Genomic DNA, 25,189 nt, shown 5'->3' on the forward strand with positions numbered 1-25,189 from the left:
CTCAAGAAATTGGAATATGCAAATAACAAGTCTCACCCGTATGATGTTGTGGAACTTTTTGTTGTTTTGCATCTGTTCTTTGTAGAAGTTGACAGCCTCAGTGTGGCGACTGCAAAAATCTCCGTAGCTGTCCTTCATCCTCTCTCCAATTTCACCTGAGAACTGTAGAACAAAGTAAACGGTTATATTTGTCATGTTGTCAGGTCACCCTTCTGTTTTTGCAGTCAGTGCAAACTGCATTGTGTATTATGCTCTTTACAGGAGAGAACATAATGCCTGGCTTTGATAAATGTGTGTGTGCCATTGTTAAAAGACGATTCACATGTTCTTCCTACCTGTGTGATCAGAATGTCTGCCACTCTGTTGATAGTGTAGTTCCTGTTGCTTGGCAAGACAAGGTTCTCTCGTCGCCGCTCTTTTAGACAAGACAGGAAATGTGTGTGAAGTTCCAGGAGATTTTCCAAGCGAGGAAACAGGCAGTCCAGCCTGCTGGAGTCCATCTGGAGGTTGTCCTTCAACTCCCGCAAGTAAACACGCAGCATAATCTTCAGCGTTCGCACATGGTGCATTTCCGTCTGCATCAGCTCTGTAAAAAGACATTATGTTACACATTTATGTCATTTTCATGTAAAGCTCATACTTTTAAAAGTTACATAGGTTTTCAGAGTTAGAAATAAATGTAATTGTTGCCATTGATGTATTCATGTAAACATGGTTAATATCTCAGGTTCAGCTACTTTGAATTCAACACAAATTTTATAGTATCACAAGTGCAATTCACAATCAGCAGTGGATACTTTTACAAAGTAAAATTTCCAACAGTGACTGGTTTCAATTTTCCTCTGCTATTGTTCATAGCACTGATGAGTCTACTTGTCAATCCACAGGACAGGTAACTCAAGCAGTGAACAGACATAGTTCTTAGGAATGCATCCTAAGAAATCTCTCTTACCATAAATCACATCCTGTCTTTTAACAGTTTGTTTGGAGTGCTTTTTCGCAAACTGTTGATCAACAACCACACTCCATGACTCTGCATCCAGGTCCTGGGCGTCAGACTCCAGATCTGCCCGCACTGCTGCATAGTGAGCATCTGTAAAGAGGAGCAGAGGCATCAACCACTATTAACATGTAGATTGGTGTTTTCACGGGAAGGACATAGTTCAACAAAAGCAAAAATGTCTTTATTAATTGTCTTAAATCTAAAATACAAAATATCGCCAGCCAATCTTTGATCACGTTTTTGCCCTGGCAGCTGGGAAAAAAGATGGACTGCCAGTCCGCAGTTAGCCTCTGTGGATCTCCCACACACTCCAGCTTAATGAGACAGTGAGGTCACTCCTGACTCACACTCCACACAATTTCCTCCCAGATTTAAGTAAACTCCCTGAAGACAAACTATCACTCAGACGGCACTTGGGCAAACACATCTTAGTTAACAAGCAAAGAAAGGGTAAATGAATGAATAAATGCTATAAAAACACTTACCCAAACATTTCAACCAACTTCTGTCTCCACCTTAATTAATCAACTCACCTTCTACAATAATGGACTCAGTAGTGGAGGGAGCAAGGGAAATGGCATCTTCGTTGCAGCGTTTTGAGCGGAGAGAATCAGTCTCATCCATCTCCCCAAGGAGGGATCTAAAGGATGATAACCACAGGTTCAAGGTGGCATACACACACTTAAAGTGATATAACTCAATCCCTCCATTGATTATTTTTTCTCTCCATCTTCTACTTTACTAAGCAATGCAGCATAAAATTAATCAAATTCTGAGAACACTCTAGCTTTACTTTCAAGAGGCTTCGTTATTAGTAAAGACAACTGGTGTTGACACATTAATAACAAATACACATCTCATGGTTACATCAATAAGTAATATATGAGCTGAGAAGAGAATAATCAAAACTATTCTATATTAACATATAGCAGATATGCAGGGGATTAAAGATTTGGCAGCTTTTCTGTGTTTATTTTAATTTCTCATCCCTACATCTAGGGGTCTCCAGAGCATTTTTAAGAGTTAGATACTCACCCTGAACTGTTATGGTGATGGAGAGTGTGGTCAAAGTTGGAGGTAGATGCAGCAGTAGAGCTGGTGGTTGAGGTGACAGTCAGTTGATTGTTAGGTCCCCATTGACTAATGGTCATGCCTGGGGTGCACAGAAAACCTGGGAGGCCATCCAAGGTATGTGATGAGACTGGACCTGTCAGGGTCTGCTCTCTGCCCCAGTCTTTCAGTGCTGGAGAAGAGGAGAGAGCAAGAGAGAGAAAGTGAACAAAGGAATTGAAAAGGAACAGAGAAGTGTCATGAAGGAGAGTGGAGAAAATAACTGACCAGCAGAGAGGAGAGGATGAGAGCTAAGAGTATGCTTGTTTGGACTGTTCAATCATGGCAGCGGAGCTAGCATTTACCCAGGTCACTAAGACCTGGGTAAATGCTAGCTGCATAAACAGTTCAGAACAGCATATCACCAGATCAGGCTTATCTGACCTCTTACGGCAAATTCAGGATGTATTTTTCATATAGAACGCACAATATAACTGGCACAGTATTGGTATTGGCCAACATCCCCCAATATAACTAATGACTAAAACAGGAGGCTGGAGTAAGAAATAATCTTAGACTTACCATATGCAACAATCGGTCTTTGTTTAACTTCCGTTTCTTCTTCGTTTATTAATAAAAAGTCATATTGCTTATATGATATATATTATATACAGTGGTGGGCGGTCAGGGCCAGCAGGGCCTTCTCTGCTGGCCCTGACAATATCAAAAAAGAATTTTAATTATTACAATTTTATTTTTTTTAATAATCAAATTAATGTGTGTCTGAATTCAATTACTTTTTCAGTATGTTATGATTATATTTCCAGAAAGAATATGGTTATTTTTTGTGAAGCTGAGCTGGATTTTCCTGGATGTCATTAAACGCATCATAGCTCCGTGGACCTGCTGTAGTAGCATTGCTGGCCTTTCGTTGAAGCTGACATTTCCTATTTGGTTATAACTTTGACTGACGTGTGTCGTCAGCCAATCAATATTTGATGCATAGTGACAGAATCGCCCCAGGCCCAGCGATGTGTCTGGCGCTAGCCCCTGCTGTTGTCATCAACGACGTTTGAAGTAAGCTATGACCACTGCATTAACACCACCGATCTATCATGTTTCTGATCTCCTTCGTGTGCACTTTTCACGGCAATCGTTTGGAGAAAAGAAGGAAATTATTTCAAGAGGAAGACCTACACCGAAGAGGTACATCAATTACGGTAGTTTGAGTGTTAATGATAAATTGATAAAACAAGTGGTGAGGACAAAACTGTTGATCATAAATAGTACCGTGGACGTGTTCCCCGCATATCTGACACCTATGCTTATGTGGAAGCTTGTTTTTGTGTCATATAGTGGCTTGTGAAATTGCGGTTGCTGAGTGACATAACGGAAGATGTGGTGGTAATGATGCAGTAGCCTATAGATGCGCAGTGGTGTGCGCTATGGCGTGTTTTTTTTTTTCTGAAGGCCCTGACTGAAGCCCCACGGTACGCTACTGATTATATAACCAGGAGTAAATCACTTGGCTGTTCTTACTTTTGCCTACAACCTGTTAGAAGTCAGTCTATCCTTTCGACATGCAGTGCGTACTTCAAGTCTGCATTCATGCATGTTCTGCTTACCAGGGTAAGGAGATCCTGATGAGCCAGGCTTCAGAAGAGAATCTCTCTGTATGTGAAAAATAAATAAATAAATACATAAATAAATAAAATAGGGCAACATTTAAAAAAAAAAAAAAAAAGGTAATTTTCTCCAGCTTTTCTCCACAGACAATTTTAAAATCCCCCAACTGAAACTGTCCACATGGCTTAATTTTATGACAGGCAGATTCATATTAAGATGTAGACAAAAGCACATAATCTTGAGTAGAGTTGTGTTAAAAGCAAATTATCCAAAGTGCTTTTTGGAAGCCTGTTGAGGTGCATTTGCTCAAATGAGTGCCTGTGTGCTTTTGAGCTCATAATGTGATCTTCACAATTAATTAATATACAATAAAATAGAAATTATATTATATAGAAGTAAGGGGTTTTCACTGTCACACAAATGCTACATTTGATTTGTATTCATCTTTGTTTCAGTTTTTTCTCTGGATCTAACTTTGTGCTACTGATCCAGCGATTGACCATGGACATAATACATATGCAAATAAATAAGATCAAATCAAGTTATGCAAAATAAGACAGTGGAAGTTTAGGTACAGGGATGATTTCCCTGTGGCCTTAGACCATGTTCTCATGTGCTCCACAGTAGTGCTTACCTTATTTTTGCTGCTGGTGCACTCACCCAGCAGAGACCTGCAGCTCTTGTGAACGTTCACAGCACAGTCTGAGAAACAGCAGAGCAGAAATGCAGTGTTGTATTGATCTTGAGATACAATTTGTACAGTGTAGATTATACAGAGGCAACAGTGGTGGCTTTTGGACTGAACCAGGATAGGATGAATAGTAACGCAAGCTTGAGATATCAAAACCAAATTCCAAACCCATGCTTATTAGAATACAGTGGACGGCTGTGGTTCAAACAAGACATTGAAACAAAAGCACTGAGTATTTCCAGCTGATGTTAAAAAAAATTAGATGTCAAGCAACACTTGAATACTTTTATCACTACATGGACACCATGAGTCTGGCACCATGAGTCTGGTGCAGCAGTAACTCTGGCTTCTGTTTGTTTAGAAGAAGAAGATTCACATCATTGTAGGCCGCTCAGGAGGAACTCCCTTTTTCTCAGTTTACACACTTCTCTTTCTCCCCCCACTTTTCTTCCTGTTTGGAAAGCACCGCTGTTGTTGTTAAGTATTGATTGAGAAACTAATTGGATCACTGCTGATTAGCACAACTACAAATCAAAGATGTTATAGAAAAACATTATGTGGGTAGTAAGTACTCTCCCATGTCCTAGTCAATTAATGAAGAAACTTTATAGTTCAATCTATCAGTGTGGCTACATTCTGTGGAAGGTAAACACCAGAGGAATTACTTGAGGGACCAGCCTGGACAAACAAATCGAGTCAGCATTATGCAAAGTCTGATCCCAACCCAGGTAGCCCACACTGACATGGACAAGAAACTGACATGGACAAGAAACACATGGCCTGACCATGAAAGCAAACAATGTGTGATACATAAAATAAAATGAGAGCTCCTACATGCTTGAAATGAGAGGGTGAGGGCTACTCAGTGGAGTTATGGAACTGCTTGATGCCATAAAATGCTTCACATTGATCCTAATCTTTATGGGTAAAAGGACACCTGAAATGTTAAGCAGTTAAACAGTTACTACCTATTTTTCCTTTGTAAAATAGTTTGTTATTTCCAACTTTTCTTCTTGTGGATGAAGAGTGATCAGAGTTAAATAATTATGTTTAAGGTCAGTGAACATGGCACTTTCAAAACCAAAAAAACAGTGGCCCCTCTACATACACCGAATCACATGGGCTGGAGGCATTATTGTGATTGACTGGCTCTGCTTTGGTTAATGACAGAGTGTAAACACAACACATACTGGTAACTTCCACTACCTGCTGCACAATTTACTGTAAAGGCTTCTGCTGCTTATTTCTCTAATTTGTGCGGGTACAATACATAATGACACATAAGAATAATGTATTATCATTTGCCCTGATTTTCTACAACTGACTTTCAATTCTCAAACTTGTTTTCTTCAGTCTCCTTCTTTTTGGTAATAAATGAACAATTTCTCACAGATTTGAATGAAAATAATGCAGTAACTTGCTTCTTAATGATCCTCACCAGGAGTGTCATGTCCCTCAAGCAGCACTGACCTGATATTACAGTACAGAGGAAAATTTGCATTAAACCACAACAATATCTAATAAGGGCATACCTCTGTAGACCTTATTGCTTCACACCAGCTAGGATTCCTTAGATTGTACTCAGATTGGGGGACTGGCATCAGTAAATCAAAATCTCACAGCTGAACCCAGAGATATTTTTTTCTACTTGCAAACTCCAACCCTGCAGGTAAAAGACAAAAAGCGCAACATACCACCACTGTGTAAGTCTGCTGGGTAAGTAATCCATCTTCAAACCGTTTCAAGCTAAGCCTCAACACACTGACTGAGAAACACTGGGGGAAAAAAAAGGGATTGTTTAGAACAGGAAAAGATAAGAGGACATGACAGATCAGCAGATCTGGATGGAATAAAATGCTGTGTCAATGCAACATCAGCTTAAGTCATCTCTAATGAAACCAAGTGTAAACTGCTTCAGTTCAAGAATGTATTCAAAATGCATGCAAACATTTTGCTTCATGGACATAGAAAAAAATCCCAAGAGTAGAAAAGAACATTCAGTCATCCTTTTGCAGATATAATGGAACAGATCTTTTTTTGCAGCTTCACACCAATTTAATGTGTGATACAAGCAGAGAAAACAAACCCAAGTTGCCAAAAAAGAGTCACAACGACAGATTAAAGTAATCGGAACTTTGTCATCAGGCTTGAATAAACTGTCACCATTGAACAGAACCCGTGGGTGAGTAATACTCAGCTCAGCCACTTTAAGGAGCATGATAAAGTAACTTGCTCATGTCAGCAGCACTGTGGTTTGCAGCTGATTCACAGGACACTCAACTTCATTACAAAGACCACACACAACGTCTGCTGACTGGTTATTGGCCTATCACCCCAGAAGCACACTTACGGTATACAGCCATGTACTCTTCAGGTATTTACTGAATGAACTAGAAATGCAAGAAAACCAAGAAAAACCAACAGGAGAAAATAAATGATCTGGATGAGTGTGAAATCACATGTGGTACTTGTCCCACTTAAGCAGAAGAAGCTGTTGCTACGTGCTATCTCATGGCATGAGGCCCCAATCAACAGAGCACCAGATAGCACTGGGTGGATACTTCCAGAGAAACGTTATGTCATAGGATACTCATAATGTGTTTTTTTTCATACAGCCTACAAATAAGAAAAGTGCATGTAACACTTTGTATATAAAGTATTATCTTAGCCACTACAACTGCATTACAATTCTGAAACATGCTTTGATTTAATTTATTTAAAATATCCCAAACACACCAGTGTTTTCACAGAAAAAAACACAACCATCACATATAGTTGTAAAAACCAACCTGGAGGAAAACCCTAAACCAGCCTCTTTTACACAGCAACCACCAAACCTGATTCATGTGTGCTTTGCTCATATACGCATTGCATGTAGAAAAGCTTACTCAACTCCATTATACAAGAAAGACAAAAACATTAATACTTGGGGGCAAATTCTGAAGCAGCGAGACAAAATATGACATGATCTAGAAAAGGAGAAGGAACCAGGGCTCATGGAGCGTTTTACTCAGTGAAGTGAAATATCTCTGCCAGTCACATTTTCACTCACAAATGGGGTCAGGGTTAACATTAAAGACCAATACCACAGATAAAATTAAAGGGGTAGAGGTATATCACAAAATCCTATATGTGAACATTTTTTTAAATGGTGGGTATGAAGGTTATGACTCAAGGAGGAAATCATAAGATTTTGAGGGCAATTCAGGCACAGATTCAAGGCAGTAAGTCTTTCTTACACTGTGGGAAACTGAGAGGCCTTGGTGGAGGCATGCAATCTCTGAGGGCTTTCTCTAGTTTTACTCTTTCAATCATTGCTACTTGGCCGATTTGCCTAGTAAGTGCAGCGAGTAGATGGTAAAATGAGTAAAGAAGTGAAAATCTACTGACAGGCTCTCAAACGCTCAACCATGCTGCAAGACAGAGAGCAGTGATGCATGAAGAAGTAGTAGAGTGCTAACAGGGTGAGGCTGGTGAGACCTAGAGTCAGTGGTGTGGGCTGATAGGCACTAGCAGACCTGTCAAGCACAATTAGCACCATGTGACCCACTCAAAGAAAACTGAATCAGAGCAGAGAGGTCGAGGAGAGAGGGAGCAAGCTCAACACTCAGTCTCGACTGTTCCCATTGATCGATGTTAACATAACGCACTGGTAGATGGGTATCACCTGCCTCCCTGTTGATTTCTTAGAATTTCACAATCAATAATATGATTTAACACATGGAGGCTCATGTGGTTTCATAATGGCGAGCCAGTTAGCGGCTGAAGTCTGAGCCAACTGGGTGGGAGTACTAGTACAAACACAAGAGACAGTATAACACAAACACGCATGCACCTCGCCAAACTGTAAACATGAATATTGCTTCACCCAAAATTTGACATTCTTACCATATTAAAAGGCAATGTCCAAGCAGAACAGTGACCATGTTATAGTCCACTTCGAGTAAATAACAAGTTATCCCATGAAGCTAACGGTAGCTAAGTTAGCAATCACCTGTTGAGCTTTACAGTCCACACAAAGCAGCCAAGACAAACTTGTAAATGGAGTGAAACTCAAAGTATGAGCAAGTCAGTAATAAAGCCAAATAGTGCTGGTGTGGTTGTTTGATAATATGTAATGTTTTAAGCTAAATAAAGACAACTCACTCTCTTGTTTTTCAAATAGAGGCGGTTGGAGAAAGGCTAATAACGCTAACAACTAGCTAATAGCTACTCCGCTACATGTACAGTCTCGAGTGGGACCCGTTTGCGACAAACTGAGCATATGACGAAGTTTAGTTTGCAAACTCTTTACTTACTCACGGACTCAACTCAAGGCCAACTAACCAAATAACTAACACACATTAAATAAGCGGCTGGTTAGCTATAACTAGCCCTTAGCTGGTCGAGCTAGCAGCAAGGATGGCTGAAAAGTCCCACTGAGCGGAACAACGAGAGCCATATCCACCTGATCCCAGGCTACAGTAGCTGGCCCTTACCGTTCCACCGGAACCCGGGTTTATCTGAGTTCGCTGCATCCAATGGGGAGCTTCGCCTGCCCGTGAACTACACAAACTAGTTCAGCCATTGAAAACCAGAAGCAACAAGTATGACACTCTGGGTTCAGTCCAGTTTTGTGTCCTGCTCCTTACTAGGAACAATCTCTGGCACACAAACGACGCATTCCACAGGCTGATGCTCGGCTGAATCCCCACAGGGGCTTGGTTCAAATTAAAGGGACACTCACTTGTTTTCTCACGCCTCTCTCTGTGTGTTACTTCTTTGGGACCTTTTCTGGCACAAATACTGACCTTGTAAGGACCAGGAGTCCTCATAGAGACGGAAACCTCATGGAGACCAAACGGTTAAGTGTTGGGCTTAAATGAGGTTAATGTTAGGGTTAGGCATTAATGGTTATGCATAGTGATAATACTTTGATTAGGCTGTGCACATGAATGGAGTTCAATTAAGCTTCCAAAGAGCTGCAAAAACATGTGTGTTATATGAAAAAGAGATAATATAAGTGTGTTAATCTGACTGTGATAGTCTGGTGATTATGCGGATGCGTGTGTGTGTGTGTGTGTCTGTGTTTACCAACAACACAAAATATCAACAGCCCTACAGTCTGGATTCATGTTTTTATGGCTGATAAAAAGAAATATGTAACACAAAGAGTGAGATAAATGTGTGTTACTAGTTTCTGGTTCATGTCCGTAAGAAGCAGTACTGTCCTGAATCACACGTGTGAAACGCAGTGCCCTTCGTCTCCTACACTATACCAGAACAGCTTTGTTTAATAAGCTCACTCCTAAAAACAGTCATACGTTGTACCCCCCGCCTGCCAGACTCTAAAATGTTTATGCTTATGAATTGTAGATGGTCTGTATATATATTTATATGTAGTTCTTTTCTGATCTTGATGACTTAATCACACATCTGTCATAACCATTCACATGGCGCTGGGTTAACTGTATTCCCGATGTCCTGGTTGAAAGACAGTCCACTCTACCACTGAACCAGCGCTGCACCATGACCTTTGTCCCCACACAGAGAATCTCACAAAGTTACAAGTCACTGAACAATAGTGAAGTGAAAGCAAGGAGTAGCTGCTCATCTACTTCAGTGAAAATGAAATGGCCGTAATACTGAGAGCAGTTCTGGTTCCCTATTGGAAAATTTATTTGATGATGTGAAATTCTGCACCATCAGACCACATGGCTTATGAGAATGCTGCCACTCTCTTACAGTAATGCCAACAAATGTGTCCACATTGTTGTTCTTGGAGGAAATACCCTCAGTGGGAGTCGAAAAGTATCACTTTTAATATGATGTTGGTGCACTTTAATGTGCAGTAGGTCAGTCTGCACTTTTAATGGATGCAAGAATAACACTTCAATTTTTATACAGTTATGGTCCAGTGGTTTGCATAATTTGTTCCATTTCATAATTTCACAGTATACCGGGTGTAGTCTTTGCTCTGCCTATATATTAGCTGAAGTTTTTACTGTTTATAAATACATTTATATATCTAACTACTCAACCAAGCAAAATAAAACTGACTTTGTGATAATAACTAAAACATTGCTTCCACTTTAATATTAGTTTAATATTGATCCACTATACTGTCTATGATAAAAAAAAAATAATAATGATAAATATAAAACAAAATGTGCATTTTATGCATTTTTTTATCTACCATAACTGAATTTGATCCTGGCATTTCAACATTAACTTTAGGTAAAAATGTTGATAAAGTCTATACTGCAGTGTCAAGTATCTGTTTGACAGCTAAATATTTAAAAACATTTAATTTGTTGCCACACACATTACGTCTGTACAGTTCAATACACACGGTACTCTGCAAATGCTTAATTAAAATATTGCAGAATAATATGTCATTTAAATGGACAATTGACGTTTGCAGGGTTTTATAATATAATATGTTTATCTTAGTTCATACTTGAATAATTAATTTGTAATTAACTGAAGTCGCAAATCTACTACCAAAAACTGTGGTACTAATGATAATAAAAAGAAAAATTAACTCTTATTCATTCACGGCTAAATTACTTTCACAGTTTTACACGTTTCGTCATTGTATATCAGTTGACCTGCAGGCTGTATACTGTAGGAGCAGCCCAACAGTGATGTGACGAGCGCAGGTCTATACTCTATGTGAGGAGACGCATTAAACTCAATTACACACAAATGAAACGGGAAATGTGAACAGCATCAAAAGCTGGGGGAACAAAGACAAGGTATGACTCTGAGTCACATTAACGTTTGTCTGAGGATGGTGATAATACATCAGATAACATGTGAGCAGAGCGGTGCAACACAGGACACACAGAGTAATGATGTGACATGAACAGAGGATGAAGGAAGTTGCATCAGTATTTTTGTTTTGCAATTCATCAAGTTCAGATTAGGTTTGAGGAGGAACTGAAAAGGGAACACTGTATATTAATTAGAGTGCTATAATTTGGAACTCAACACAGATTCCAATACATGTATAAAAACACAAAACATAAAGTCAGAAATAGTTGTGTATTTCAATGATTTTGGTGTTTTGAAATAAGCTCCTTAGATTGACCCTTATTGTGCAAGTGTGTGTTCCAAATATTACTAATGTTGTGGGGACTTAAATCTGTAATCTACATTTTAAGGTGAAGACATAAGGTTAAAGTAAGTCTCCAGGAAATGAATGTAATTCAATGTAATGTCCTTTAAAGTGAGGGAAACCAGACTGTGTGTGTGTTTACTTGTATTTGTTACCTCTTTAGGACATTCTCAAGCATAAACACTGACCTTGTCAGGACCAGTACTCCAGTGGTCTGGATTAAGTTAAGGCTAAGGTTTTAATTGTGGTTAGGTTAAGATTAGGGTTATGGTGAAGGTTGGGGATAGTGCTTTGTTTACGCTGTGTCCTTAGAGGAGTAGCTGTGCAAACCTGTGTGTGTGTGTGGCTGTGTTTGTTTGCTTGAGTGATCCAGTTACTGGGTGAGTGAGTGAGTGAGTGTGCGAGTGAGTGAGCATGCAGCATCAGCGTGGATATAAATAGATACGGGTTTGTGTGTGAGCACCTGTGCACGCGTGTGTGTCATCCTGACAACAAGCATGGGTGTGTGTTTTTACACCTGTGGCTGTGGCATTACTCACTCATGCATTGCAGGCCATGCCTTTTCTGCAGGCTCTTGCTACACAGTGAGCAGGTGGCACAGCTGGAAAAAGCGCCTGGCACCAAATAATGTCCACTGCTGCTGCTGCTGCTGCTGTTGCTGCTGCTGCTGCTGCCACACAATTTGTCTTTGGCTTCCTTCTCCTTCTGCGGATCTTTTTCTCGGTTCTTACCCTGCAGAGAAACAAGAGAGGGTCTTTGTATGCAAACACGTGTGTTGTCTGTCAGTGCAGCACATACTGCCTGGCTGGGTATGACATTACACAGTCATGTCTTGTGGCAGGACATGTAACAGTGTAACAGGGGTTGTGTAAGTAGATTAGTGCGCTGTGTGTGCGGCAACATGCACAAACTGTTAACACCTCAGGATTTGACGTGTGTAATACAACTGAGCGCAGCCACAGAAATGATTTTCTCACCTTCACCTTCAAAATTTAAAAAAAGCATTACCCTTTAGAGTTTCAGTGTTCTAATTCTTATTCTCACTGGTTAACTGACACAAGGTGCAGTACTGTATACAGTGTAAACAGGATGTAGCTACACAGTTTTTTTTAGTTTTGGTATCCAAACCAGGGCAGCTTACCCTGTGTTCATTAACATTTCACTGTAGCATATACATTGCACTATGATTCGAAAGTGACAACGTGGACTGTTTGTCTGCACTGCAGTATACCTTATCTTTATTGAAGGAACCAGCCATTCTGTTCCTCAAAGAACTCAGAGTCCTCTTCACCTTGGTGCCTTTCTCCACCTTCTCTGTACGATCCTCCTCTTCCTCATTCCTGGAAGAAGTGGCAGAGAAGTGAAGTCAGTGGTCCGGAAAAAAAACAACATTTATAGAGTGTCATGTCTGGTTTGGAGTATTTTTTTTTCCAAAAGAGAAAGTAGCAATTTTTTTTTACAAGGCAACCACATTATTGCTAAACCAAAACGACTGTTAACACATAGCAATCAATAAATTAAAGGACCAATGTGTAAGAATTAGTGTGCAACAACTCCACCCATCACCTGTCCCTTTCCCAAGTGCGTTAATGATCTATGGTGGCCTTTGAATAACAGAAAGGATGTCAACACAATTCCACGTGTCTCTCAACTCTCCCATAGTCTCTGTCATTTCCTCCTGCTTTCTTTGTTTATGCATCAGGTTTTGTGTGGGCGGAGCTTTTTTCTATGTTTGCATAGTAAGCGTCCACTTCAAACTCCAGTTCAGCAGGTCTACACTTATACAAACAAACTTATGGGTAATATGTTGATCCTCTGCCAGTGAAATGTGACACACTGGACCCTTAAGGTCTAATTCTGCAGCTCTGTTGATAAGTTCAGCAATAAGTATGGACGTTACTTACTTATGAGAGAGGAACTCGTACCAAGTGACACTTTCTGATTCTTTGACATCTGATCTGTTGTTCCTCTGCTTGACTCTGTGACAGACAAAATGTAATTACTTAAATGCAGAGAAGAATAGTTTGCAGAGTTTTGTTCAACAGCATGCTGTGACACACACAAATAAGTAGTGATGATGAAAAGAAAGGCAATCTGAAAGTGAAATAAAGTTTAATTAACAAAGCTTTGTGTCCAAACAGATACCTACGCCTTCCCAGACCTGTTACATGTTTACTGACATGTCGTGTCAAACTGTGTGAATACATGCAGATACACGCACAAAAACATGCATGTGCAATCAACGCTCTGTGTACACAAACACGCTGAAAGAGTGCAGTGCTCCTCCTGGTCATAATGTGACCTCCCCTGCTGCTGCTGCTGCTGCTGCTGCTGCTGCTCTCATGACTAATGATGTTTGAACGGTGGCAGAAGCAACCAGACCTCCCTCTCCTGTTTACTTACCCGTGGTACTGCCTTAGCTCCTGCAGAACTTTCTGTACCATCAGCCTAAGACAAACAAGACACTGTGTCTGAGTGGAGAGGAGAGAAGAATTGAGGAGAAGAGAGGAGAGGAGAGGAGAGGAGAGGAGAGGAGAGGAGAGGAGAGGAGAGGAGAGGAGAGGAGAGGAGAGGAGAGGAGAGGGTGCAGCTGCTGGGAGCTGGGTGTCAAACTTTGATTTACAGAAGAATCCTCCCATCCTCCCATGTCTGCTGCATCCACATAATCACCAGACACTCTCACAGTCACATTAACACACACACACTATATGCTCTCTAACACACACACACACATAACATGTACACACATTTTTGTGCAGCTATTCCTCTTAGGACACTGCCTTGACTTCCATTAATTTGAACAGCATCAACAAAGTGTTATCCCTGACCTGAACCATAGCCACTAAATGTCTAACTCTAACTTTAACCTAACCACAATTCAAAGCTTAGTGCCTTAACTTAACCAGTTCTACAGAAATTAGGCTTGGCCTCATTAAAACCAGGTTTTGGTCCCAATGAGGACTACTGGTCCTGACAAGGTTAGTGTTTATGCCAGAAAAGGCTACTTGTTTTTTTTTATCTTAGTGAGGACACATCATAGACATAAATCATTCCCTAGCCCCTTACTCTAACATTAACCCTCACAAATCAGTGCCTAACCCTAAACCTTACCCTAGGCAAAATATCCCCCAAAAATAAAGATTTGTAAATTCTTTGGACCTCTGAAAGTCAACTTCATTTCTAGAGCACATTAAAGCTGAAAGATATAAATGCAGTATATGTATAAGTCTACACACACACACACATACACTGAGGGGCCATCTAAGGAGCTGGGAGAGAGGACTGTGGGAGGAGAAGGTTGCAGACATGTGACATGGAGCAGAAATGTCAGGAGGAAATAAGGAAAGCCCCGCTGTTATGTGGGAGTCAGATATCTGCACCACACCACCATAATTTACAGCTCAAGAAAAACAGTATGTGCCCAACGTTACTGCATCGTTCAAAAGCTGCAGGTACAATTCACAGCAAGAGTTAAGTCACATGAGGAGTATTTTCTTTGTTTTTCTACTTTTAAGTATTATTAAACCTGAACTGCCAGGAAATATTCTACAGAGGAAATATTCCATTCCACCACATATTCCAGGTCTGTGAGCGCTCTGTCAGTAACTAATGATGGTGTAGACTTACATATGGCTCTGTCCATCAGTAGAATGAAGATTTTCTTCTGGGTCAAACTCCTCCGCTGCATGAGGGGGAAAAAAGGAAAATGACAAATCCTGCATAATAAATACAAAAAAAAACCAACATAAAAACACTCAGCTCTACCTCCCGCTGCCCTTGCGGCCTGTTTGGACGTCTGGACAACGTGGGAAATGTGTGCTGCTTGGGGATATTCGTCTGAGGCGAGGATTTCTGAGCGGGAATACAGATGTCTGCCAGGTGAACCGCTGGCCTGTAAACATTAAAGCATATACACAGATGTACGTCACATGTACATTTGACCTCTGACGGCTCCACTGTCCAATGTGCATGACAGAACAGCATTTAGCGGTTAAAAGCAAATTAGAATGTAACTCAGTGAGAGTGCAGAATAGTATCTGGAGGTACATAGATGTCAACACTATTAACATATAGTATATGTGGGATTTTTCTGACTATTGTCTCTCGTGTCCATAGTGACATTAGAGCCAAAAGAAGAAGAGTCATCAGTTTCATGTTGTCAGACATTAATCCAGCATAAACAAACTTTTTCTTCCTTTTATGTCACTATTCCATTTTACCATTTGAGTGACGCTGGCTCTGGGACGGGGGACCCTCACCCAGGGACTGTCTGTTTCGTCCACTGGACATGCTGTGCAGTTGTAGGTCTGCTGCTGGGTGGACTGGAAGAGACTATTCTGTCTCTCCTCGTCATCCTCTCGCTCCCCGTCGCTGTTCATGGCCATGGTATCCAGACTCAGTCTGACAGCACAGTATACAGCAATAAACACACATGAAGTGGGGTTAACCGGCTCTGAAATACAGTACATCTATAAACCAAACAACATATTTGAGTGAGACTCTTAATGACCCGTGTTAATTTCTTTATGTTCTTTTTCTGCTTTCTTTCTCGTGACGAACTTTGTCTTGACAGCCTTATTTAAGGGAATGTGGAAGAACCAACTAAACTGCGGCTTCATTTTTTCATTTTTTACTAGGGATGGGAATCGGTATCGGTCCGAAAATGTAAAATACTATCCAAAAAACCTATATATTGCATGCTTCACTATGCCCAGACTGTAAAAATATAAATGTTTGGGCTGCTTATTTCTTCTTTTTGGGAGAACAATATCTGTTACACAGTTGGAGAAATACGACTCAACACAAATGAGTTGTTAACAGCTTGATAGTTCATAAATGACTCCCTAATTATTACAGTAAAGACAGCGATAGTGAGTAATTCTGGAAGATACTAAACAAATCAAGTCAATGGTAATCTCAAACAGAAGGTTGGACACAAGATATTAATTCATTCATTCATTCATCTTCTATCAATTTATCCTGTCAATCCCAGCAGATTTTAGTTGGGATTGATATTTCTTTCCTCTTCAACAACCATTACTCTCTCTATCCATCATCCATCTTACCTCCTCCCCAGGTTAATGGGGGACACAGGAACACCCAAGCTGTGCCTTCGAGATGTCGACATGGATCTGACCAGGATAGGAAAGCTGTCCTCATCTGGCTCTCCCTCAGAATCCATTGTGGTTGGTGTCGTTACACAGTCTGTTACCGTTTTTGCCTTTGCTGTTTCCACTGATTCCAACAGTCCATTCAGATTTATGGTCAGACTAAGCCCGACTGCAAGACCTGAGGAGTCACTGCTGTTGATAATACAACCTGGATGTAACTTAGGGCTGAGCTGAGTGACCACAAAGTTGCAGTGGGGTTCCTCTTCAGGATGTGTGTAGCAAGGCAGTGAGGGTGCATTGACCCGAGAGAAGAGTGTGGGCAGAGAAGTCTGTACACGTTTGTTGATGGATGAAATCTTTGAGTCATGTGGGGCTCTGTTTTCTGGAACTGTGGCTGATATCCCTCCCTCCAAGTCTTTGAAGTAATCAGAGTCTTTGAACGAGGAGCTGATTCCCATCAGGTCCTCCACGCTGCTGCCCACTTCCACACCAAGGCAGTCGTAGTCACTGACTACTGAACATGCATCCTGCAAGTCAACAAAGGAGGCGGGACCACGCAAAAGGGACAGACATGAAGAGCAGACAGATTAGAGGAAGTTATTCTGAACTTCAGCAACAACTCAGTGTTCAAGAAGTAAGAAAAAGAGTCTGTGACAATGCTGCAATAATGTTTTAAGCTCAGTGGTCACATGATCAGCATGTCCACAGTGATAAGACATACAGTAAACACATTACGTGGTCATCTAAATCTGGTTACCAGTGAATTTTAGAATCCATTTTAAAATCTTGACCCTAAGTTTCAGAGCGTTGTATGGTCAAACTCCTCCATACTGTACTGGACCTGCTACCGCTTCACAGTCTGAGGTCAACAGGTCAGATGTCACTTGTGGTCCCAAAGACTCATTTTAAGACGCGAGGTGATGGCTCCTTTGAAGCAGGAGCATCTAGACTGTGGAACGCTCTCCCCTTTTCCCTTTGTCACTTTTTAAAAACTTTTATTTTAATTTTTTTTAAATAAATGTTCAGTATTTTATGTGTTTTACTTGTGAAAGTACTTCGCTGTGAAAGGTGCTGTATAAATAAAAATGTTCTTACATACTTAAAAAACTTGGGAGAGGAAAAGTCAAAGCTAATTTCTAACAGTAAAATAAAAAAAAAGTATGAAGTTTATTTTATAGCACTTGGTGAGATGTTTGGCGATCAACAAAGTCATTATTAAAAAAAAGAAAGAATTTATCCACATAGGAACCTTATATATCCACGTTTTATCTTACAATACCCTTTCAAGCATAATGTAAATCAAATGATCTGCAGAGAGTTTTAGAGACAGAGAGACTGTCTCAGGTCACATAAACAAACTCAGCTGTCTGTGTTCATCTGAGGAGAGGAGCTCAGGACAGAGGGCTGCAATCCCAACAACATTTTAATAACTTCTGACCAAAACTCAACACTCAACGATTGTTCCACCAATCCTTCCTTCTGCAGCTTAGAAATCACAAATGACTGAAACCTTTAAAAGAAACATGATTGACATGGACATGAGAAGGTTGTACCTGGTCACAGGTGTTATCAAAGAAGACATCTTCAGCGACAGAGGAGGGCGACAGAGAGGAGGAAGATCCTCTCCCAGTGAAAGCAGGAGACTGGCCAGTGAGCTGGGCACCAGGAGACCCACAGGGCTGACTACATGGTTTGCACTCTGATGCTGAAAGATAATGGAAGTGTTATTTCTGGGTTATATATAAACAAGTTAAAATGCAGTAAATACAACCGTGCTAAAGGTAGAAGAAGAACACAAAGAAGGGCAGACAGAGCTTGTGAACACCTGTGTATTCACTTGAAGTGAATTTGTGCAAGATGGAAGGAAAAGCTCAGTCCCTGCTCCAGCCTCTCACTCAAAGCTCCTTTACATTTCCACTGCATAGACAGAATTCCTCCTTCACATGATGTCACAAACCACAGTCACCACTGGAAACTGCTCAGCATTAGTCTCCATGTCGCTGGTGGAGAGCCCGGGATTATTCTCTCACTGAGCGTGCATGCAGTTTAATATTTGATATAATGACATGTGAGGAAGATGCAAACTGGGCTTGGCGATATTTGAGGTTAAGACGTGTGTTAATGAAACGCTCTGACATTAGAACATAAAGCTGTCAGGGTCTCGTGGCGTCTGAAAAGCCTGATAAGTCGTCTGCGTGTGTGTCTTATTCACTGTGAGGGGTTCAGCCACACCATGCACATCTGAGGAGGAGGGAACCACAGCTGTCAGGTTACATAATTCTCATTTTTACGAGGAAAGTCTCCTGTGAACTCAAGCCTTCGCCTAATGAGTCTGGCTCCACACGGCCTGACTCAGTTCTCCTTGAACACATTTGCCCTGTTTCTTTTTTTTTTAACCAGTGAAAAAGACTCATTTTCCTTACATTTCTCTTACTTGTTCAGCTGCAAGTAAAGTGAGTTACTGCATTACTGAATGACTATATCATCATTTGTAATCTTCATCAAAACATCATCAAAACAGTAAAAGCTTGGAGAGACTTTTTGCTTTGTTTGATCTATCTATCTATCTATCTATCTATCTATCTATCTATCTATCTATCTATCTATCTATCTATCTATCTATCTATCTATCTATCTATCTATCTATCTATCCATCCATCCATCCATCCATCCATCCATCCATCCATCCATCTATTTCAGTAAGGAAAGGAAGTGAGGTCTGGAGGTGAGCAAGACGATGACTTTAAACCTGAAACAACAAAAACATTAACACGTAAATGAATGAAATGTTTGTCCCTGTGCACGAAATTATATTTTACTTAGGCACAACATATCTAAATGTTAACAGATATGATATCTGTTAACAAAAACATAAACAATAAACCGGGCTCACATCCAGTAAAGGAATAGTTCAAAAAGTGTGCTTGTAAGGTTTTGACACACGCTCACTATCACTAGAAACATGGCTGCCATCAAACATCGGTTCACCTCATAAAACCTGCCTGCTCATGTCTATGATACGTTCAGAACATTATGTTACTGTTACGCGGCCTTTTCTAACTGAGAATTGAAGTTTGTAAAAAGACTCACTCTCCTGCACCGTAGAGAACATCAGCATTTTTAGCTCACACGGACACAACAACTGCTGCTCTACGGCCGTCTCATTTGATACGTTTCTGTCACTGACCGTTTCTGACCAAGGTCACACAATGACACATTTGAACTTCGTGATGGAGGCAGCAGCGGGTCAAAGACCACTGCTGTGCACTGGTGGGAAATCGCTGATTATCTCTATGAACTTCAGTGCAGGGAGTAGCAAAATGTCGTCTGCTCCAACTGCTCTTCCAGGATCTCCAACACTTCCTTTAAGGAAAAGCTCAGATGGTCGGACGGCGACATAAAAACAGTGTTTTCATTTACAGCGTCGTGCCAAGATATTCAACACACCACATAGTTGAATTCAGAGTTTACAGTATATCTGTGACACTCAAACAATGACCTCATACTAACACTCAGCTCATGACAGAGACATGTTTTCTATTATTATTTTTTTGCTGTTGTTTTGTGCGACTCACTGTTCTCTCGCCGAGTTTGTAACGTGTATCTATTTTCGGACTCACACTCAAGTTTAGCGTTCCTGTCATGATGTCACCTGCGTTATAGCAATGACCTTCCAGTGAAAGGTCACAGGTCAGAGAGACAAAATGCAGACAGGCCACACTCACGAGTCCTGCACCATGTCCCGCTGTAAACCAAACAACATCCACCCCCCCCCCCCCCCCCCACACACCTTTCCTAGCACGACAACCAGAGATGCTCTCCAGTAAACATGCACACAGACGCAATGTGGATCTATTTTCTATATTCCACTAAATCACTGGCTGAGGCTGCGGGGATGGCAGTGTCCCCGCGGGAGGGAGAATGTGTTTGCATCCAAATCCCTCTTGTGTTCAGTGTAAACCTAACAGACACTGGAGCAGCTGCTGGATGTTGTCCTGTAAGAGCTGCTGTCGCCTTTTATGGTCGGCCTTCTCATATCTGCTAATACATCATTGTGTGTGTGTGTGTGTGGGGGGGGGGGGGCACTGACATCAGCTGTTTTCCCACAATTTCACTTAACAAAGGGTGGTCTGGCTGTAGATGAATTATTAATGAATGCTGTAACTCGCTGTTACACACATATATGTATATATATACACACATATGCAGAGGTGGAAAGTAATGAATTACATTTACTCGTGTTTCTGTTATTAAGTAGGTTTTTTGTGTACTTGTACTTTTTAAAATTTGTAATTTTACTTGTATGTATTTTTGGAAGTACTGTACTTCGCCACGATTTAATTCGCATCCGTTACTGAGTAAAAAAATTAATGTTGGAATGCTAAATTCAAAATAAAATAAAATAAAAAATAAAATAAATCACGCACCGGAAACTCTGGCAGTGAACGAGGAGTGTTGTGCAAAATTTTATTAAAAACAATTAATGTGAGATTTGTATCCCCTTGTGCTTTTTTCATGACACAAGAAAGTAACTAAGTACTTAAACTTCAGTACATTTTTAGACCAGTACTTTTAACATGTACTTAAAGGTATACTTCACCGATTTGCATTTAGCTTTGTATTACTAGAATAGGGGTAGTATTTTTAAAAAAGACCTCAGTTTCCCCTCAGTCGAGAAATATCTTCATTCTTTTTTTTGTTAAATTTTTTTGATACATATATATGTATATATATATATATATATATATATATATATATATATATACACACCCATATATATGTATATATATATATATTTTTAGCTTTGAATTTCTAGAATAGGGGTATATATATATATATATGTATATAATTGTTGATTTATTGTTCCCACAACAACATTTCCAACACTCACTGTTATATTCGTAGTGTATTTACTCTATTTTATCAACAGCAAATCGCACGTGGTGAACACAACTTTGCATCACACTTTTCATAGAATGGTATGAGGAAAATCACGCGGGGTAATAAGTGACGAATAGTGCATGAGATTATGTGGTGCAAACTCATGTGAGAAAATGTGACATGAAGGAAACGACGGTGGAGCTCGCTGTACTGTACCGTCGCTGCAGAGCTGTGTGACAATCACAAGAGGAACTTGGCCATCATATGACACAGTCAGTTGATTATTTACAACGTGCATAATGACTTATTGCAACTCGCAGGCCGCTCTGTGCGGATGTGCTCTCAGCAGAGACTCGAGAACAATAAACACATTGAGGTCATTCACATAAAGAAGCCGAATGCTTCCTACAGAAACCACAGGCAGCACCATGTTTGTGTGTTTTTCTGAGGATGTTCAAACGTTTTGCTAATTTCCAGAGATAGATGTGTTTTTCGATCATCAGACAGTCGATCTGAGACACAAGTCTAGAACAGAGAACATTGGGGTTGAAAAAAATAAAATACAATTGAGAAAAAAATCGACGTCAAAGTCACTGCCTTCAAAGAAAATAAAAGCCCTACACTATTTATTATAAAAATAAATACATAAAAAAAGTTGTCAAAATGAATCCAACTCTGTAATTGAATTGTGAATAAAACAAACAAGCAGCAGCATAATGATTTTAAGTTTATTCTTCATTTGACCGAGTGAAAAAAGGTTAGGCTGTCTCAGCAGATGATTTAACAAACAAAAAAAATACAAATTTCATATTGAGACTTTTATTCTGAAAAAAATTTAAACTTATTCGAATAGAGTCTGTTGACAGTGAACTTAAACTCAATATTTGGTTTGAAAAATACAAATAAAAACACTGCTGTTTTCATGGACAGGCAGGTTTGGGGAGTAAATGTCTGTAAAATAACTACTTGATGTCCAATAAATATTAACAGTACAAATGCATCTCTCACAGGCATTTGTCTTCATAACAAGCTGCTGATTAAAGACAACGTCCACATTATTGTTAGTTTAAGGCAGCAAACGTGGGTTTTTGTTTCTGACTGAAGACGTTTGAAGACACTTTGTCTGATGAAGATATAATGTTTACAGGCTGATCTCTGGTTTCTGAGGTGTCCTCACTAAGATATAAAAACGTGTGTGTGTGCGTGCGTGTGCGTGTGCGTGTGCGTGCGTGCACAGAGGCTGTTAGATCTAAGGAGAAAGCAGAGATCAAAACAAATATCCTCTCACAGACTCTCTTTGTTCACAAATGTGTCTGACAACTGTTTCAAAGCATCGAGCTACACGCACATGCTACAACTGGATCAGACGACAAGTGCCCTCCTTCTTTTCTTTTTGACATCTTTTCTTCATGAATTTTAATGCAAACTCAAACCAACGCTCCACCAAACCTCATTTAAACAAACCGTTCCCTCAGATGCAGGTTTCACGAGCAGCACCACCGACACAACACCAACTATCCTTTTTTCAATAAATGATAAGATCATTAGTGAATTCTCACAACTTATACAACGCAGCAAGTTTAGAAATGAGTCAGTCAACTTTGAAGCAAACTGCCACCTGAAAAACATCTGCAACGGCTCGCCACCACAAACCCAACCAGGTCAAATCGGTTAAACAATGATTTAACGAAAAAGAAAATGACAAGGAGTAACCAAAAGGTGAGAAATGATGGGTTAAGAGCCAAGAGGCACACACACACACACACACACACACACATACACAGCATTTTAAGGTCACATCCAGTCCACAACCTCTGCTGCTGTGTGTCAAGTTTTTTTCCTCTCAGATCAAAAAAGAGAACATTAGTCCTAAAGCAGATTTCCCTCGTACCTCTCTTGAAAGACCATCTCTTCATCCAGAGTTTGGAGAAGGAGGGCCAGGAGTTGTTAAGAGGAGAGTCCGCCATAGGAGCAGCACAGTGGGGAGGCCGGCTGGAACTGGGGCTGACTCACACTGGAGCTCAGGCACCAAGTGAGAGAGAGGCAGGGAAGGAGGGAGGAGAGTCGAGACACACAGACAGACAGACAGACAGACAGACAGACAGTGAGAGAACCACCGAGCTGTTTGGTTGGGAATGATCTCCTCAAAGAGAGACAGTGGGGACAGGGTGGCAATGAAGGAGAAAGTGGTTTGTGAATGACACAGGATTGAAGGGTTGGCAAAAAAAAGGAAGACAATATGAATATTTTGGGTCTTAGACATTGACTTTTACTTTAAAAAGTCATCTTTTTTTTTTAAGGAAACAGAGTAGGAAAAGCATAAGCGAAAGCAAGAATACAGTAGACAGAGTGAGTATGGAGCAATGATCCAGGGTGTGTATGTTCTTATTCTGTGTCACATGGAGATAAAAAAACCACCACATAGAGCTTTAAAAAGCAAAGAGACGTCCTATACAATGGTGAAGAGCTTGAACAGAAAAGGAGACGATCCGTTTGTCACCCGCTCCACAAGAAGCCGAGAAACCGTTGCAGCCGCTGTGCTGCTTAATTTGCACAAGTGCAGTCAGTGATGACTGTCAAGTTCAGTTCAGTGCACATCGAGAGGGAAAGTCTCGTTACTCTCCCAGAGACAGACACAGGAAACAAACACACCAGCACAGAGAGAGAAAGAATAAAAACACACTATTACAGTACCTCACATCATAAACAATGCTGTGGTGAGGCACTGACAGTAAAATCAATAAACTCGTTACTTACATGTGAGGGTGAGTGACAGGCGGTGGGATTAAATCCTTTCTGTGCACAGAAATGAGACAAAGATGTGTTGAAATAATCCTTCCGGTGTGACTGTTGTGTGTGACAACTTGGTCCTCAGTGCAGAGAGCCAGCAGCGAGCCACAGGATCTCAACCCTGCTTCCTCTTTTTCTCAGACCGTGTGGCAGAGGACAAAATGACGCCATTTGGCCCACATGTGCACAAGTTTCAGCCGTCACCGCTGCTGCTGTGAAACCTGCTGTGGCAGCAAAGCGCGCCCAGTGGCAGCAAAGCACTTTAGAAGTCGTGTGGTGACATTATGTCACAGAGTTTATTGACAATAAACCTTTGTGCTCACCTCAGAGACTCTCAACAACACAGGATTGCATACGCAGCTCGGATGCACGTCATTATACACATGAAATGTTCAGTTTTCAATCTTCACCATCTGCATCTGCCATGTTTTTGCAGCTTCACTCTCATCTGAGCAGGTTTTGGGGTGAGGGGGGGGGGGGGGGGGTGCAGTGGTTTTTGTCAGGGCACAGTTTCTGCAGAGCTGCACAGAAGTGCAGTGCAGCGCAGTGCACACTGTGTCTGTTTGTCGCCTCCTACTCTGAGATGTGTGTGACTGAGCGCTGAGGCTCACATCAATGAGAAGAAGTGCATTATTGACAACATCATTCACAGACAAGTGTCCGACTGTTGTAAATAACATCCCGGCAATATTGTCTGCAGTTCTCGGACTGACTCAAGTTATTAATAAAATCTAATATATGTTGGTTTGATGCGTAAACTAAAGGTAATGATAAATAGCAATGGAAGTATTTTCTCTTTCTCTGTTTAAAGTTTAGATAAGAAGAGTTCATCCACACTGAAGCAACGTTTGACCCAACTCAGCGTGGGATTTGTGTAATATGTGGGAAACCATGACTTGACTTGTCAGTTGTAAGCACTTGATTCTTAGCTCCATCGC

The 25,189-nt window shown here is 40.7% G+C and overlaps 1 protein-coding gene across 3 annotated transcripts in view; it reads right to left on the minus strand.

Annotated features, from left to right (window-relative positions):
• Positions 1-24,419, minus strand: part of arhgef18b (rho/rac guanine nucleotide exchange factor (GEF) 18b) — a 41,546-nt gene extending 17,127 nt beyond the window's left edge. The window contains exons 1-17 of one of the 3 annotated variants that reach the window (XM_058638010.1): positions 24,219-24,419; positions 18,134-18,285; positions 16,536-17,107; positions 15,690-15,870; positions 15,235-15,361; positions 15,097-15,151; positions 13,873-13,917; positions 13,374-13,448; positions 12,701-12,809; positions 12,009-12,201; positions 4,314-4,381; positions 3,679-3,724; positions 2,039-2,246; positions 1,537-1,643; positions 953-1,093; positions 336-586; positions 37-162 (exon numbers count right to left, since the gene is read on the minus strand). In XM_058638010.1, the coding sequence (XP_058493993.1) occupies positions 37-162; positions 336-586; positions 953-1,093; positions 1,537-1,643; positions 2,039-2,246; positions 3,679-3,724; positions 4,314-4,381; positions 12,009-12,201; positions 12,701-12,809; positions 13,374-13,448; positions 13,873-13,917; positions 15,097-15,151; positions 15,235-15,361; positions 15,690-15,870; positions 16,536-17,038 (2,235 nt within the window). In that variant the 5' untranslated portion in view covers positions 17,039-17,107; positions 18,134-18,285; positions 24,219-24,419. Of the gene's footprint in view, positions 1-36; positions 163-335; positions 587-952; positions 1,094-1,536; positions 1,644-2,038; positions 2,247-3,678; positions 3,725-4,313; positions 4,382-12,008; positions 12,202-12,700; positions 12,810-13,373; positions 13,449-13,872; positions 13,918-15,096; positions 15,152-15,234; positions 15,362-15,689; positions 15,871-16,535; positions 17,108-18,133; positions 18,286-23,352; positions 23,521-24,218 lie in introns of those variants that run through there. The other 2 variants (XM_058638008.1, XM_058638009.1) reach the window with 2 other exon arrangements.
• Positions 24,420-25,189: the final 770 nt, after the last annotated feature.

Source organism: Solea solea, chromosome 9 (assembly GCF_958295425.1).
Source record: "Solea solea chromosome 9, fSolSol10.1, whole genome shotgun sequence".
Lineage (NCBI taxonomy): Eukaryota > Metazoa > Chordata > Actinopteri > Pleuronectiformes > Soleidae > Solea > Solea solea.